An 18,630-nucleotide genomic window follows, 5' to 3' on the forward strand; every position below is an offset into this window, starting at 1 on the left:
TGCAGTCCTGCCGTGACCCTTTTCCCTTATACAACGGCACGATTACGGCTTTGCACCAGTCTTCCGGTACTTGCCCATTTCGCCAGCACAAATTGAAAAGGCAGTACAGCTGGCTAGCCACTATACCCTGTCCAGCCCTCAGCATCTCGACGGTGATCCTGTCATACCCTGCAGCCTTACCTAATCTCATACTTTTCAGCGCTTTCACTATTTCATCCATGCTTATCTCACTTTCATCGACATTTATACTACTCTCAATGGAGGGTGCCGGATGTTGTACCTGCACTTCCTCTCTTTCAAACACACTTTCAAAATACTCTTTCCATCTCTTTAACACACATTCTTCTCCATTTATAACGCTCTCATCTTGACTCCTGATTGTGCTCAGCTCCGAGGGAGAAATTTTTCCTCTGGCTGTTTTGATGGATTTCCAGAAAAACTTAATGTTTGACTGGAAATCTTCAGTGAGCCTCCTATCAAAATCATCCTTTCGTTCTTCTTTCTTTCTAGACACAACTTCTTTCGCTACTGATTTCAATCTTTTATACTTCGTTCTTGCTTCCTTTACCTCGTCATCCGTTGCCTTTTGAACCTTTTGGTTAGCTTTTGTTGCTAACCAATCCAACCACGCTTTCTTCTTTTCTTGCACAGCCTTTTGTACATCTTTATCCATCCACACATTATAGTTCTTTCTTCCTTTTCTTCTTTTAGCTACCCCGCACACCTCAATTGCACTATTCACGACCCCTTTCTTAAAAGTCTCCCACAAATTCTCAATCACACCTATCTCTTCTATGCCTTTAAAACTTTCTTTCAGTTTCTCTACATACTCATCTTTCTTTTCTTTTCCTTGTAGATTTTCCACTTTTATTCTGGCTAAAACACTCGTAGGCTCGGCCCCTCGGTGGCGCCATCGTTTAAAGAGGCCACGTATTCGGGCTACGACCAGGAAGTGGTCTGTGTCGAGACCAACACCGCAGTATGCCCGAGTGTCAAGCACTTTCTTTCTCAGTTATCATCCACAATTACAAAATCAATCATACTTCTAGACTCACCCTCATCTCTTGTATACAAATGGATCTTTTTGTGTTCAAACATTGTGTTGACCACGCAAAGATTCCATTCCAAGCATACTTCAAGCAGACTTCTCCCATTGTCATTCACTCTTTCGTCCCCAAACGTACCCAGAACTCTTTCATACCCATCACGCTTTACTCCAACCCACCCATTAAAGTCCCCTAACATTACGATCCGTTCATTTTCTCCGCATTTATTCAAGACCTCTCTCATGCTATCCCAAAATTCCTCTCTCTCTTGTTGGTCTTTTAATGACCCACCTCCGCGCAGATCCGTCGGTGCATAGACCCCAAGGATAAACAAGCGAGTGAGTCCGACTTTCAACCTAATCCAGAGGAGTCTTGGGCTTACACATTCATGCTCCATCACACATTCAACCATTCGAGAGAAAAGGATCACACCAACTCCCTGACAGGCTCGGCTGGTTTGGGGGACTCCCGACCAGTATGCCGTGTAGGGTCCATGTACCGTGGTGTCACACCCTTTCCTCTTGGTTTCATTCACGCACAAAATATCTATGAATCTTTCATCCATCATCTGACATACTTCATCAACCTTACCATCCATTCCTCCTCTTACATTCAACGTAGCGAAGCGGCTCTCCATGGGCCGCTTTTCGCCCCCGCGAGAAACGAGACGTGATGGGTGGCGAACCACACCGCCGCCATTTTTGTGAATAAAATTTGGAAAGAAGTGGTCTCTGCCTACCCCTACGGGAAAGAGGCGTGAATAATCACTCATATAAATCACTCACTGAAAAAATATATAAATCACTCGTGAATAATCACTCATATAAATGTATGTATGTATGTAAATTTAAAAACTATAGAAATAGTAGAAACTACTTTTCCTATATACGGGTCGTATGTTACTGATACAATTTTGGAATAAGTATACTCAATGTTATTTTCGTAACGTATAATAGAATTTGTAAATATTCCTGAATATTTCAATGTCAAACAGAAATTTCGCTACAGCAGCGAGCGCGAATACCTGATGTTATTTTTTCACAGTCACGTACAAATACAAGTGCACGTTTATTTTGTTAAATTTTAATATTATAAACATTATTTTTGTTTCATAAATTTGAGTCGTTTTATTGTGTTGCATTTCTACCCCTTTTTTCTTGATAAAAGTCAAGAAACAAGAACTGATTATAAATATGAATTTTATTACCACTGTCTATAGACATTTTACAGCACCAGAAGAGTAGCACACTGGTTGCTAATCTTAAGAAAATAATGAATGGGCTTTGTACTCTTATTTACAGTAGTCGTTACTTCGATCCTTCATGAAAGTGTGCTTCCCTGTAAAATTGTACTACCCTGGTCAAACTAAGCGAAAAATGGCTATATTCAAATATATATAACTAAAATTATTATAATTGTATTTAGAAATTTTAAATGAATTAATTTTTTTGAAATTCGAATTAACTTTAGTGTCTAACTTGCTGTAATTTTAAGAATACTGTAGTGTAACACATACGTTTTGAAATTTAAAAGAAGTTCGATCTGACTGACGGACGAACGTATCGAAAAAAAACGGAGACGTAGTAATTTTGTTGGTACGAAATTCTAAAAGCTAATCGAAAAAAACCTATACATAAAAATTACATGACAAAACTGGTTCACGATTTAAATCACCAGATGAAACAGAGCGAAATTCAGAGTTCTTTGATATTCCACAAAAGACAAAAATGGTTTTAATGAAATTTTCATTTTTTTTTTTTTCGTTTTTGAAATTGGGAAACACGAGAAGTATAGCGAATGTCGAATTACATACGCAGTATAAAAAAGATTTTTGTAGACGAAGCTTTCGTCATAAATTAAAATACATATATATAAATTCTGGAATCATCCTGAAACTTAAAAATATAACACACACAAAAACGCTAAGGCAATGGCAAACCATCGTATAATTATTTACCATAGATCCAGAGACTGTCAGCGCAATAGCCAGTGCTGGGACCGTAAGCCAATGTGTTGTAGAATTGCGAAATAATAAAAAAAAAACAGAAATTTATTATTCGATAACGAAAACATATCGTCATCCTAAAACAAGCAGCAAAATATAATATAGCGTAAAAATAATTATAATAATTTAAGTGTTATCTTGTTAAAAGTGAACAAATACTTCATCACAATAACGAACATGTTTCATACTCGAATCAATTCAATTCATTCAATTAATCAAAATATGCGCGTTGATCTACGTATACAATACAATTGTAAGTGGTCGATATCAGTATGTAAGAAATATTTAAGCAAAACTAACTATTCATAGCGACATTTCTGATATCAATAAAAAACTTTTTTGCAGTTTTCTGCTGTCGGTCTGTTTGTCCGTCTATTCGATATTTACCTTGATACCACTAGAACAACCTTACTATATTTTTGTACATGTCTATATTTTCTTTCTTTCGGTGTAATTTTTTTTTTCTCTGATAGTGTACAATAAAGAGTATTTGTATTGTATATCTCGCGCTCTTTAAACAATTGTAGTGAGATATTAACATGAACGTTTTGCACACTAATCCATTTTGAAATATCTCCCCCGCTGTTCTTATGATAAATATAGACTTAATCTACAATGAAGAAACACACGTTCATCTGTCTATCTGACCCGATGTCTGTAATACGGAGTAGGGTTTTGTGCGATGTATGGACTCCGACAGCAGCTTGTCATTTGTTAGTAAGTACGTTAGTAACCAGACCGCTATAACAACAGTGAGAATAATTTACATCATTAATGGTTGAAAGACTTACGTCGAATAATCAAAAAAAGTAAAATTGTTAAAGTATCCTGTTAACTAAGAGTATATTATCATATTTTCCTCTTCAGGTGACGCACCTTTGACGTCTTAACTGACTTTCAAGAACAGCATTACAAAATACCTGACCTTTGATGTATTATTCTTCACAGATACGTTAGTAAAAAGGTATCGTTTAAAATGTCGCTGAGCGCAAAACTCAATCAAAATAAAAAAAAATTCTGTTGAAAAATATAGGTTATTATTACGAAATAAAAAACTAAGGAAATTGCACAAAAATTGCAAAAAAAGAAAATTTCAAAAAACTTCAACGTCATGAGACGTGGGTTTGAGGAAGTTATTTTTGTTCTATGGGATATAGTAACCGCTTACCATTAGGTGGACCCATAAGTTTGTTTGCTGCCCTATTCATATACCAAAAACAATTCACGCATTCGATATTTTACAGCCCGACTGAGGAAGAACCTCGACCTTACAAAAGATCACAGCTAAATAATACTGCTTTCAAGCCGTGTTGAGCTGCTGGGAGGATTTGGGGGTAGGGTCGGCAACACGCTTGCGATGCTTCTGGCGTTGTAGGCGTCTATAATCTACGGTAATCGCTTATCATCAATGATCAATACGCTTGATTGCTGACCTCGTTGTAAAAAAAATATCGGTATCTATTATCCACATATATACATATATATACCTATGTCTGTACATGAGAAATAATAATTACATGCTTTTATAGAAACAATAGAAGTCCAAGCAATTATTTATAAAAAAATTCCGACATTGAAGAAGTCTCAAGGACAAACGTTTCAAGCTGCTAATTGTAGGACGAAATTGTTTTTAACAAGGACAACTTACTTTCTTACAAATTTTTAAAAAATTGTTTACTTTTGTTTCGGTGCCGTGTTAGTAGCTATATTTATTAATTTACAGAAAAATATATAATTTATGTGATAAACAGTGCAGCAAAAACAATAGCAGTGAAACAGTGCACTGTGTATATACTCGTATATGCACATGAAAAACACACTTATTTCGAAATCACAGACCGACATTTCAATTTTATTTATATTTAAATATTACTACTGACATTTAGATGAATTTAAAATACAAATTCAGCAGTGCTAATCCTAAAAAAAAGTGTTTAAATAGGTCGCAAAAACGTTTATCTTAGTCTTTGATGTTTTTAGTGCGTTTTGTGTGGTTTGTGGCCCTCAACACAGGTTTTCTGACCTATTAGAAACAATAGTACTTAAATCGCTCATTCATTGTTTATTTGTTTTGATTTTTAGTTTATTTATTTTTCATATTTTTATTATTTATTATATATAGAACCTATGTTATATATACACTGACCTTTCTTGAGATACTTATTACTTTTTAAACTATTTTTGATTAAAATACAGCAATCATTATTTTGGTTGTAGTGCGCTTCTGAGGTTTCCAAGTTTTTATACTCGAGTTCATAAGTTTTGTGTTATAAGACGTATCAAAGCTTAGCAGCACAACTGTCAAATGCAGACTATTTTTGTATTTTAAGCGAACTTTCTTTTGAGCTTGAGTTTCGTGTATTTTATTTGAGAATATGAGTTAGTAACACATGCCGCTACCTTCCCAAGTGCTGCCAATATGATGTGGATACTTATATGGTGTAAGTTTTATACGAATTTAAAGGATAAGCATGTAGCAGTCAAAAAATGTTAGAGAACTAATATCTACCTGCGGATGGATCTGCTATGTGTAACATTCCTTCCGTTCATTTCAGTTATTTTGCTGGAAAAACAAACCTAAATAAACATTATGAAATTCTCGTTTCGCATCAAGTACATCTCAGCTCCCAGCTTCCTAAAGTAATAACAACGAAGCCGCGACATCCGGGGCGCCATTAACCACTGTATTATCGTGTCTCCCCAAATATTTGTGTTTTATTTTGTATGATAGCGTATACCTATGAACGGAGTAAAATGTTTTTGGCTGAAAACGAGTGCGAGTGAATTCGAGGTATTTATTTTAAAAAGGGGTATTCTTTTATTGCATTAGTATAGCAGAAGCTATTAATCTAATTTCTACTTACTACTCGCATCACTATACCAGAAAGGTAAATAATTTTTGTTATACGAACTAATCTCCTATTTTTTAACCGACTTCAAAAAAGGAGAAGGTTACTCGATTCGACCGTATATATATACAACTGTATATTTGTATACTGTACTGTACTGTACTGTTTGTGTACTGTATATGTATATACGACTGTATATTTTATGTATGTTCGGGGATCCCTTTGTGGTTTATGAACCAATTTTGATAATTCTTTTCTTGTTGGAAAGGAGATATCCCAAGGGTGGTACCATGATAAGGAAACCAGCATCTGATAATTGGATCGCAGAGAAATCGAGGGAAACCCTCGAAAAGCGTAGTGGCGTCTAGTACGTTTGTTAATTTTTTTCGTCGACGTTACTTGTCGATGTAATTGAAGTCAGTTTTTTTCGTTTGCTAGAAAACACAATTCGTTTGCTAGAAACACATGACACGTAACACCTTTCGATTTAAAAAAATCATCGAAATCGGTCCACCCAGTCAAAAGTTGTGAGGTAACGTACATTTAAAAAAAAATACAATCACTACTCAAGGAAATGTACCCCGTTTCGTCTCAAAAGCTGCAAAATTTAAAAACTTATTGAAACGTTTACAAATTCAATACAAAAACTAAATATCATAACAAATTTAAGCGAAAGCAAAAAATAACGAAGAAAAGTATAAAAAATTCATCATAGTGTTATGATATAATCTCACAATGTGAAACTTTGCTGACATACAAAGCGATCTCAGGGGGAAAAGACGACAGACTCTTAAAATTATGTGCTCGGGACGATTGTTGAAAAACAATTTATCTATCAGCGCTGACGAGTACCTTTCGATGGAATTGTACTTTTCTCAGATTGTATTGAGTTGGAACATATTTCGACATTATGTAACATTTTCAATCTACCAAATTTATCGAACGCGGTATACGGAAACAAATATGAAAATGGTTATAAAAGATTTGCATCGCATTCAGTCATTAAATTTTTCAAAAAAAGGCTAGCTATTAATATTAATACTTAAATAAGTATTTCTTGATTGTTGCGGCAACATTATTTATTTTAGTATTCGAACAAGTAAACATTGTTCTCTTCCCGTAATGTTTTCCAATTGATCTCATTCTATTATCGAAGTTGCTTAAACTTTAAAATATTCTAGTTAGCAATATAAGCAAAATTATATAATCAATCTTACTATTGAGTGAACACCAACTTTGCCGATTAAATCCAATCAGAGCAATGGTCTGCAAAATGTTATTATCTATACACTAGCACTCAACAAACACTCATCGTTCCAAACAATAGATAGTTTTACCTGTAATTAAAGTTTGCGGGTAAGATAATATCGGTTACGATTGCCAGGAACTACTTAATTACAGGGATGGGACGTTCCCGGGAGGAAGCGATCGGAGACCTCGACTTGAGAGTGGTTCTAAAGATTTACTGCTCTTGACCCCACTTGATTTAAGTCTCCAATGCCTGTACTATAATCCGTAATTACAGATCCCAATCAATTGTGTTTAGACGTTGGATATTGCTGTTTTATTTGGAGTTAAAGATTTATGATTTGTTGTTTCATTTGGACGATACTTTCACATTTAAAAACTCACTCCGTGGATGATAGGGGAATAAAAGGTACTCAATTTTAGGTCCGACCTGTGAGAATAAGAATTCTAGAAACAGCTTTAGATTACTCAAGTAGTTTTTACGTCATTAGAAAACCAACATAGGTACTGGCAGTAATTTAAAAAATCTCATGACTTTTTTGGTCTTTGATTTCTTATCTACGCGAAAATTCCTAAATTCATATTTGTGTTTTTAAAAAGGCCTATATGCGCAGAAATTAGACACACATTATACATTAGACATAGTTATATTTAAAAAAAAACTTATATTTTGGTAGCTAAGACACAGACATAACAAATAATTTTGTTTGCAGGCAAACGAAAAAAAAACCAACTACAATTATATCGACAACTAATACAACGTAGGTAGACGAAAAAATACACTCGCGTGCAACTGAATCGACTCAAGCCGTATATTGGTATATAAGTTTGATTTTTCGGAAAATGGCTTATCCAATTTTTGTAAAAGTTTTTTTTATTCCAAAGACATATATTTTTTTTCATAAATATAGCCATTTTCAAATAAACAATGAAAAAACTTTTTAAATAAATACGGTCAAACATGAGCGTTACAGAAATTACCCGTTGCGGTACCCATGAGTTGCGAGACTAATTCATGTATAAGAGCTCACGTGACCCATATTTCTTATCAATCACTCTTCAAACGTTGACAGGTACACATCTCCTTAAGCTCCCAGTATTTTAATCGCGATCCAATAGACAATATCTCAGATGCAGCGGTCCAAGTTGTAGGTTTGGTGCAAGCGGGCCATAATCAAAGGCAAGTCGCTCGTAAACTTAACATGAGCCAATCAGCTGTTTCATGAGTATACAGAAGGTTTCAAGAGACCGGTAGCTTCGTTCGGAGACCACAAACCAATAGACACCGGAGCACATCTGAGACGGACGATCGCTTCATTGTCTCAACTTCGTTGAGAAATCGTTATCTCGCGGGCGTTGATGTGCAACAGGAGCTCAAAAGGGTTCGAGGAGTGGCTTTCAGTCAGTGGCCAATTAGAAGACGGCTGAAGAAATCCAATTTAACTCCTAAACGGCCAGCCAGAGGCCCGAAACTGACCGCAGGTCACCGTCAAGCCCGACTTTAATTTGCTCGTGAACACCTCAATTGGACTATTGAGTAATGGAGCTCCATCCTGTTCACTGATGAGAGCAGAATGTGTCTCCATGGCAATGAAAGAAGAGACCGAGTATACAGGCGTCTAGGGGAACAGTTCTCGCAATGCTATTTCGCTGAAACAGTATCATATGGCGGTGGTTCAGTCACGATGTGGGCTGGAATATCATATGAAGGGAAGACCAAGCTTGTTTTTGTGCCTGGTGGTGGTTGGAGTGGTGGTCTAACAGCTCAAAAGTACGTGGAAAACATTCTCCTCGATCATGTTGTACCTTATGCAGGGTAAATAGGAGAAGATTTTTTAGTGATGCATGATAATGCTCGGTGCCATACAGCAAGTGTTACTCGCCAGTTTCTTCAAGAGGTGCAAATTGGGACGATGATGTGGCCAGCCCTCAGGCCTGATCTGAATTACATTGAGCATTTATGGGATGAGCTCAAACGGAGGGTGCGAGCTAGAGATACGGCTCCATCAAGCATCGTCGAGCTCAAAACTACGCTAGAGGAAGAATGGAATACGATACCTCAAGATTTTATCAAAAAAGTGATAAAATCAATGAAAAATCGCATGCAAGCCATTATAAAAGCTAGGGGAGGCAATACAAAGTATTGAAAATTTTAATTTACTTTACTTCTATCAAAAATAATGTTTTTACTCATTATGTTGTTGTTTTCATTTTTCTTCATTTTTTATGCATTTCTGTCAAATTAAATTTTATCAATAAATACTCAACCGATTTTTCTCATTAGGATAACATTTTTTAAGAGAAAAGATTAGGCTTTCAAACAAAAAAAAGAACAAGAAAATCGGATAAGCCATTTTTCTAAAAATCGAACTTTTATACCAATATACGGCTTGAGTCGATTCAGTTGCACGCGAGTGTAGTAGTAAATGTAATGCGTAGTAAATATAATGCGTATTGCATTATCAAAGATTACTCAAAAAGTTGTAATCAGATCTCGATGAAATTTAAATGTGACCACATGATAAACATCGGCATTTGATTAAATTAAAAATCATCAAAATCGGTACACCCAATAAAAAGTCGCGCGGATTTTCAAGAGTTTCCCTCGATTTCTCTGGGATCATCAAATCCTTGTTTTACTTATCATGATACCACACTAGGGATATCTCCTTTCCAACAAAAAAAGAATTAACAAATCGGTTCACAAACGACGGAGTTATCCCCGAATATACATTAAAAAAAATTATATAGTGTCGAACTGAGTAACCTCCCTCTTTTTTGATGTCGGTTAAATAATCTCCTAAATCTACATATATTTAATACTAGCTGACCCGGCGAACTTCGTATCGCCTAACACAAACTTTATCGTATGGTATTAAAGTTCAAATTGACTTTTAAGTATTATCACAAATCTTTTGTATGGGAGTATAGAAAAGTTTTGTTTTTAGACTTTTTCAGGAAATTTAAATTTTTTTTTTTTTAGAATTTTTCTCTCCGTAAGAACCATCCTCGTACTTCAAGGAATATTTTAAAAAAAGAATTAGCGAAATCGGTCCAACCGTTCTCGAGTTTTGCGTTTAGCAACACATTCAGCGACTCATTTTTATATTATAGATTAGTCCCTACCGGCAACACTCAAAAATTTTCATACAATTCTTTTTTTTACGGTCGTTTCTTTGTTTAATTAAAGTATAGCGTGATTTGAATTTGATATTTGGAGTAAATATTTTGCAATAAAAATATTATGACATCCATATTTTTTGTTTCAAATAATAAAACGATATTTACAATCTAACATTAAAATTTCTTTTTGGTATATTTTCTTTTGTTTTATTATTGATGAAAACATTAACGTTAAAATGACACATCACTGAAACAAAAACTCATACCTCTACGATTTTCTTTGGTACAATATTATTAAAGTGTTACATTTCAGCATTCAACATCATGCTACTATTTAAGCAGGAATATTCAAATTTAACTCTACGTAATTTCAACAAATGGTAAGTCACAGAGGAAAGCTAGTCATAAATAAATAATACGTAAAATAAGATTGAAATTGAGAAATGAGGGTAGGAATCTTGAAGGCGATGAATTTAAACATTTTTCCTTTCATACAGAAATTTACAGAAAGAACCATTTAATATTATATTGCTACATATTTAAACAATCACTAGCACCCCTAGTTAGAACACCATTTATTTCTTTTCAAAGACAATTATTAAGAATATACGTTACAATCTAAACAATATGAAAAATATAATAAATAGTTTTCGTCAGTTTAAAGTAGATATTCAAACAACAATCCTTCATGATGAATCAATTATATTAATAAACATTAAAATTAATTAAGTATTATAAATTTAAACGTAAGTTATTAAACACGTACATAATATGTAATTATGTATATTATCATCACTAATATTTCTTGATATAGCGCTTTAAGACCTCGGACTACATTTTTCTTGGAGGACAGGGTCCAGGGTTCGATGACATTAGCGCTGCTTGAATACCAAAACCTGGTGGAGGTGGATTTTCTAATAAAGTCGTCTGGCCAGTAATTGGTTCGCTGGCGAATCTACCAGACCTATCAAATATAACATAGAGATGTCCAAATAATCTTATTGTTATATCTTAAATGATACATTTACCTACACATACGTAATATTCTAAAATATTAATAAAAAATTATTATTTAAGAAAATGCTACTTTTTAATGTACAAATATAATTATTTTACACCTTGCAACATTTTAGACAAAATTCACTTACTGAGGGCCCCACGGTGGTATTCCTCCACACCTCAATGTTTGAATTATATTTTGCACATCGCAAACACTCACATCTTCCTGTGAACAAAACTCTTGTGAACAAAACAAACTATAAACTTTATATAACATACACTCTTTATAAAAAATAATAGGATCTAGGTATTAGTATAATTTTATTATTAGAATTATGGCTTGTTGCCATCAATAGTTCAAGTGTACCTAGATAACACACACGTTTTCTATTATAAAATATATTTTATATTTAGAGAATAGATGATTTCGTCAATGACACGTAGAAACATAAATGTGTTTGCATCGGCTTTCGATTAAATTAAAAATTATCAAAATCGGTTCATAAACGACGAAGTTATCTCCGAACATACATTTAATGTTATATATATATTACATATATACGGTCGAATTGAGTAACCTCCTCCTTTTTTGAAGTCGGTTAAAAAAGTTACTAAAGGTACTAAATATTCTATTCTTGAAAGATAAATTATTTTTCTATAATTATTATTAGTAAACATACTGAGTAAACAGTTTTATTTTTAAATCTGACTTAGCTTATTCCAATAACATATCGTCTAATCTAATTATGCAGTCGGAAATGGAAATCCTGGTTAATTCATTGGATAACCGAATGGATTATACAGTTTGATTTCGGATATATGTCCGTTGTTTGTGAGCGATTGATGTCTCACATCTAAATCTATGTGGTAAACTAATAAATCTGAAATAATTATCAACTCAACGAATGTATGACACATATAAATCAAATCAATACAACGTTGGATAAATGTTTAAGGTAGCGAATATATATTTATTACAAGACTGAAAATTTTATTCACTTTGTGTTGTCTTGTGCTTTTTTTATATATAAGAGATTCTCGTGCCACAATGTTAGTCAATTTTTATGAAATTTTTGTGCATATCGGGTAAATCTGAGAATCAATCAACATCCATTTTTCATACTCCTACGTTACAAGGGGATAAGGGGTTTAAAATATATATGGCAATACAACGTTTGCTAGGTCAGCTACTATATATATATATATATATATATATATATATAAATAATAATAAACGCCTTACACTCAACGGCCCTCACGAGGACTTACTCCTGTGTCGGGGATCCGGAAACACATACACAATACAAAAGCACAAACATACTACATACATACGGGGATCGCAGGATCAATATAAAAATATATTACGCAATAAAGAAAAACTAAATAAATAAATAAATAACAGTAGTAAAGAATACGTTCTCTTCCCGTGGGTGCCGTAAAAGGGGACTAAGGGATAACATAGTTCCACTACCACCTTGGAACTTAAAAAGCCGACCGGTGGCGGGATAACTTCAGTGCGACAAAGCCAGTCCCGCGGTCACCAACCCGCCTGCCCAGCGTGGTGACTATGGGCAAAACACATGAGTTCGTGCTATTTTTGGCGTGAACTTGTGGAGGCCTCTGTCCAGCAGTGGACTGTGATGGGCTAAATTGTTGATGATGAAGATGAGAATTATTAATATTGGTGAAAACACAAATGAATATTTCTTGTGTACAAATCAAGGAATTAAATACGCACATAATAATCGTCGTCAACGACGACTACTGGAGCATTAACACATGCTCCTTGACACTGGACAGTGTCGACTCCAAACAAGCAATCTGGAGACACGCTGCCAACACAGCAGCATGTTGTCTCTTCCACAACTTGCAAGATAACATCTGCACCTCGGAGCATGCAGGGGGTTGTGACGCATACTTTCACATTAAACTTGCCCCTAAAACGTCTGCAAGGAACGAGTTGTTTAAGGTTTTGTTTCTGAGTAAAACTTAGAGGTGTTGTTCGAAACGGTTAAAGTTCAGTTTTACGTAATGTAGGTTTTCTTGTTTATTTTATTTATTTATTTAACAATTTTTTATACGTACAAGATTATACACAATATTTTGTCATGGAGACTCACGTATAATGGGTGTGCTTATCCCTGTGAGAGATTTCTTCCAGCACACCCAAAAAGGAACGATTACAGACAGAAATTAAAGTAGGTAGACAGACGTACAAAAGAAAATATTAAATAATTGATATATATATACACATATACGCGCGCAAACACACACACACATATATATATACACACATACACACATACAGACACATATGGACATGCACACGCGCAAACATATACTCACACAGTCCATATACATATATACTCATACAAAAAATATATAGCTGACACACAAAATAATAATATTAAAATATAAATATATTATACCCACATAGTTAAAATTATGATAAGGAAAGATAATGCTCTTTTAATTTTTTCTAAAATGTATATATAGACGTGCAAGTGCGAATTGATGACGGCAATGAATTCCACAGCCTAGCTGCGTGGACAGTATAGGAATTAGTATAGAAACCAGAAGAGTGTGAAGGAATACGCAACAGTAGTTGTACGTTGGATCGGCACGAGGAACCAGGAGGATGTAAAAATTCAAAACGCTCGCGAAGGTAATTAGGTGACAAGGGATTAAATAAAATGTTATAAAGGAGACAAAGAATATGAGTATTCCTGCGAAGCCTGATGGGAAGCCATTTGAGCTTACTTCGAAACTTAGAGACGTGGTCAAACTTACGAAGTCCAAAAATAAAACGAATGCATGAGTTCTGTAGTCTCTCTAGTTTATTGAGTTGTTCTTCAGTAGCATCTAGATAACAAGCATCAGCATAGTCAAGGAGAGGAAGTAAAAGTGATTGAATAAGAATAGTTTTAGTTTTAATGGGAAGAAAGTATTGGAGATTTTTTAGTGAATGAAATGAATAATGTACTTTTTTAGAGATTTCACTGATATGTTTGGACCAAGACAAGTCGCGACTAAAATGAAGACCTAGATTTTTTGCCGTGTCGACATAATTAATAGGTACGCCATTATACGTCACAGTAGGAACATTATAAGTGGATAGGCAAGAGTGCATATAACGGCTACCAACAATCAGTGCCTGTGATTTTTCGGGGTTGACGACAAGACCAAAACACTCAGCCCAGTAGCTTATACGATTAAAGTCTTCATTAATATGAGCAATAGCAGCCGTTACATCCGCAACACTAAATTGTCGATACAGTTGTAGATTATCAGCATAGAGGTGAAAATTGGAAGAGATTACCGTTGTAATTGTATTTATGAAAATAGAGAATAGTAAGGGAGACAAAACTCCACCTTGAGGAACACCCGTCCTAAGAGTGCACCAATTTGAATAACATTCACCCAAACAAACACATTGTGAACGATCCCGGAGATAAGAATCGAACCAGCTACACGCAGAGGAAGAAACATTTAAAGATCTTAAGATACTTAATAAAATGTCAAAATCCACAGAATTGAATGCATTGCTGAAATCCAGCAAAACAACAACCGTAAGATTCTGATTCTCCATAGCAAATCTGATATCCTCCGAAACTTTCACAAGCGCAGTAACAGTGCTATGTCCCGATCGGAATCCAGACTGCCAAGGGTTCAGAAGACAGTTAGTTAGCAAGTATCGAGACAATTGCTCATGCACAATATGCTCCAGCACTTTAGAGAGGAAAGGAAGTATGGAGATAGGACGAAAATGAGTTAGTGAAGTAGGTTTGTTAATTTTTGATAAAGGGACAACGTGGGCTTTTTTCCACGCTGACGGATAAACACAACTAGTGATAGAGTAATTAAATAAATGAGTTAGTATGGGAAGAAATTCTGGAAGAATGATACTTATCATTCTGGAACATACTCCATCTTGACCAGCAGCAGTAGAATTTATAGATAAAAGATGTTTTTTAACTTCGTGTTCGCTAATCGGTTGCAAAGCAAAAGAAGAACAATTTGGTAATAAAGATTTGGATAAGTCCGATATAGTTTTTGTTCTTGTTATATGTAAGGTGTTTACCGCGCCTGTTGCCGTATCTATTTACTGATAATGTAGAAGATTTATAAAAAAAATTGAATTTACTAAATCAGGACAAATTAGTTGGCTAAATTTTGAACCAAAACATTCATTTTTTACCTGATTTATGCAATACTTAAAAAACTTGTAAACATGTCACTGCTAGGTAAAGACATTTTACGATTCAGCCTGTAACCATATGCCTCTTTCCCCATATAGGAGAAGGATCGAAGCTTAATCCACCACGCTGCTCCACTGTGAGTTGACGGACATATCCTACTAAGTAACGTTCGCTATCAGGTCTACATGTTAACAACCAGGAACGATAGCTTTACGCGCTCTCCTAGGCAGCTGCCGGTGTTTAGGCGCCGCCGATACGGAATACGTACCATTAAACCAGAGTGGTCGTCGAAAAAGACATCTTAAGAGTTCGGATATAATTACATTGTATATAACATGTCTGCATTCAAAATATACATGTTCCTTAATGATATGTTCAAAGATGTCGAATGTGATATATATTTTAGGACTATACATCTGGTTTCAATTATTCAAATTAGATACCATATCAATGTGGTAGCAATCCACAGATTCATAATAACTTTTTTGTCATTCATTTGTTTTGCTTTAATAAAGGCATAGGCATATATTGTAAGGGATTACTGTCAGTGTGTTTGTTATTTGACCCTTGAAACCCCTTTTCAAGCGTAATACGAGTGTATCCGTTAACCCGTGATATTATTTACAAATGTAGAAACATTTTAAGTTCTATTGTAACTACTCATGTAAAGCATCCTTGCAGTGCTTATAGAAATGTAAACTTTTCAAATAAAGTCAATATATAATATTTTGTATACCAATTCTATCCAATCTATTTTTTTAACATAACATTTAAATTTAACTCTTTCTTGAAATTTCTTGCTCAAAATATGGAGTAGCCCGACTGGAGTCTCACGATCACAGCTAAATAATACTGTTTTCAAGCAGTGTTGTGTTCCTGTTGGTGAGTAAGGTGACCCGAGCTCCTGGGGGGAATTGGAGATAGCTCCTGGGGGGAATTGGGGATAGGTTCGGCAACGCGCTTGCGATGCTTCTGGCGTTGCAGGCATCTATAAGCTACGATAATCGCTTACCATCATGTGAGCTTTACGCATGTTTACCGACATTTTTGTATTAAAAAAAAACTTTACAAATTAATTCATATACTTTTTTAACAATCACATTATTTGTATTGCTAACCTCTTATTCATTGAGTAGAACGTAGCCCATTCGTAAACCCTCATCCTGGGCACACTTAAGACTTCGGCGACTTTGTGCATAGCTGATATAGGTATCCATCCCACTTGCCTTTGTACAATATCCATAGCAGCGCCTAAAGCTGATCGTTGAGCTCCCACAGGATAATTCTGAATTATTGCTGACAACCTCTGCAATATAATAGAGTATATTGTTCAAGGGTATGACATTAAATTCGCACTTTTGTAAGTGGATGGAGCTGTTGGAATACCAGCGTTTGGTAGCGTTGGTTGGCTTCCTGAGTTAATGTAGAATTATTTCGTGGCTATGAGTCATTTGATACACATATATATATATATATATATATATATAAGACATAAGTGATGAAATCAAAGACTTTGCAATGACAAACTTCTTACTTAACTTTCTTTAATAAATAATTGCAATTGCTGAGTATACTTGTGTAAGTTTCTTGCTCTGGTAATCGAATGGAATCTCGTCCATCTCGTCCACGGTGGACGGCTTCAGATCTTTTAACGAAAAATATTAACAATACTCCCCACCGCACTCAATCCTGGTTGGTTGTCACCAATAAAAAAACTGAGACCGCGCAAGAAAATAAATTGTGTTACTAATAAATTTATATATTATTAAAGAAAAAATTAATCATCCATTTGAACAGGAATAATACAATATTTTTTCATATTAACAAAAATACAGCCAGATATTTTAATTTTAAAACGGGTACATACCGCCATTGAGGTTTGTCTTATACCTGTATTTCAGCATTATACAGTTAGCAGTGGTACGCACATACTTTTAATTTAAATTACTGTGTTTATTCGGTCGATATACGATTCTCAGTATATAAATTATAAATATTCAAAAAATATATACTCTTATTGTTTTCCGAACAACTTAATAGAAATATCTTTTACTCTTAATGTCTCAAAATTTGTACCAAAATTTTCGTTTATTAATTTTTATTTATAAAATCACGCACCTTTAAATTAGCTTCAGAAAAGTCAAAAGGAGTAAGCGCGTGGTTGTCTTTGCTGTCTCGATGTACATATAAATCTTCACTGCATAAAGCTTTGGATGTGGAAATGGTTCTGCATATTTTATGAATCTGAAAATAGACCTTATTATATGGTAGTCTATGAATGAGTACGCGGTCTGATATTAATATCACTGTCGCTTATGAACACTTGAGCTTCAAAGTAAGGAAAGAGGAAGGATGTTTGTTACCGCCACTTTTATCGTAAATTACGTTCTTGCTTTAGTCAACTATGTACAACAACTATGTTCTCTTAGGCTAGATAATGTAAATATATTATGAGCACTTAATTACCTCAACTTTATGCAAGATTTTATGTAAGGTAAGCATGTTGGAAATTGAAATATTTCGATTTCTGCAGCAGCGTTGACAAATATGACATGTCTCAATATTTTAGATAACATATACATTAAATACTTTCTTGAAATTGATTTTGACAGTTCAAAGTATGAATTGTTTAAAAAAATTAAGATTTAAAATTATAACATTTTTAACACAGCAAATATAAAATTTAGATTTATATTTCTTCCACACGTGATACTGAAGGGTTTTTGTTTCAAATGTGTATTTAGTACATACATAATCAAAAAAAAAATACTTATTGTTCTAAAGCAATTACATACTTCAGGTAGTTTCATAATAATATAATTATGAGTTTGATTCGTATTTAAAATTAATTTAGTGCTACAGACTACTTAGACTACAGTACTTTAGACTTAGTTACAGTGCAGTGCCTTGACGTTACATTATGAACTCGTTTTAAATTATCACTTCATAATATTTTCACGTCTCCATTTCAAAGCTGACAAAAAGACAGACTGGAGAAGCTTGAGAAAGCATTGTTGATATTATATTTAGTGTTAAACTATTTTATTTGAAGTAAAAAAAAAAAAACTAACGTGACTAGTTAAATTTTACGTCTACAGCCAAGAATGCATTTCGTAGTGACTAAATTTAGTTTATTTTTAAGAAAAAGGGATGTAATGAAG

General features: G+C 34.4%; 1 protein-coding gene across 1 annotated transcript; it reads right to left on the reverse strand.

Annotated features, from left to right (window-relative positions):
* Positions 1–10,431: 10,431 nt before the first annotated feature.
* Positions 10,432–17,971, reverse strand: LOC123653799 (NADH dehydrogenase [ubiquinone] flavoprotein 2, mitochondrial-like). Its single transcript, XM_045589782.1, has 6 exons — positions 17,936–17,971; positions 17,588–17,713; positions 16,588–16,775; positions 13,009–13,216; positions 11,420–11,496; positions 10,432–11,235 (listed from the first exon to the last, which is right to left on the reverse strand). The coding sequence occupies exons 1-6, from the start codon at positions 17,969–17,971 to the stop codon at positions 11,103–11,105; spliced, it is 768 nt and encodes a 255-aa protein (XP_045445738.1). The 3' UTR covers positions 10,432–11,102.
* Positions 17,972–18,630: the final 659 nt, after the last annotated feature.

Source organism: Melitaea cinxia, chromosome 1, assembly GCF_905220565.1.
Source record: "Melitaea cinxia chromosome 1, ilMelCinx1.1, whole genome shotgun sequence".
In the NCBI taxonomy this organism is placed as follows: Eukaryota; Metazoa; Arthropoda; class Insecta; order Lepidoptera; family Nymphalidae; genus Melitaea; species Melitaea cinxia.

Excerpts from the sequence above, each read along its gene's own strand:
- LOC123653799 (XM_045589782.1), bottom strand. The coding sequence starts at position 17,971 with ATGCTTACCTTACATAAAATCTTGCATAAAGTTGAG. Across the intron at positions 17,714-17,935 it reads AAATCTTGCATAAAGTTGAG|ATTCATAAAATATGCAGAAC; the intron begins GTAATTAAGTGC and ends GTCTATTTTCAG. Across the intron at positions 16,776-17,587 it reads TTTCTGAAGCTAATTTAAAG|AGGTTGTCAGCAATAATTCA; the intron begins GTGCGTGATTTT and ends ATTATATTGCAG.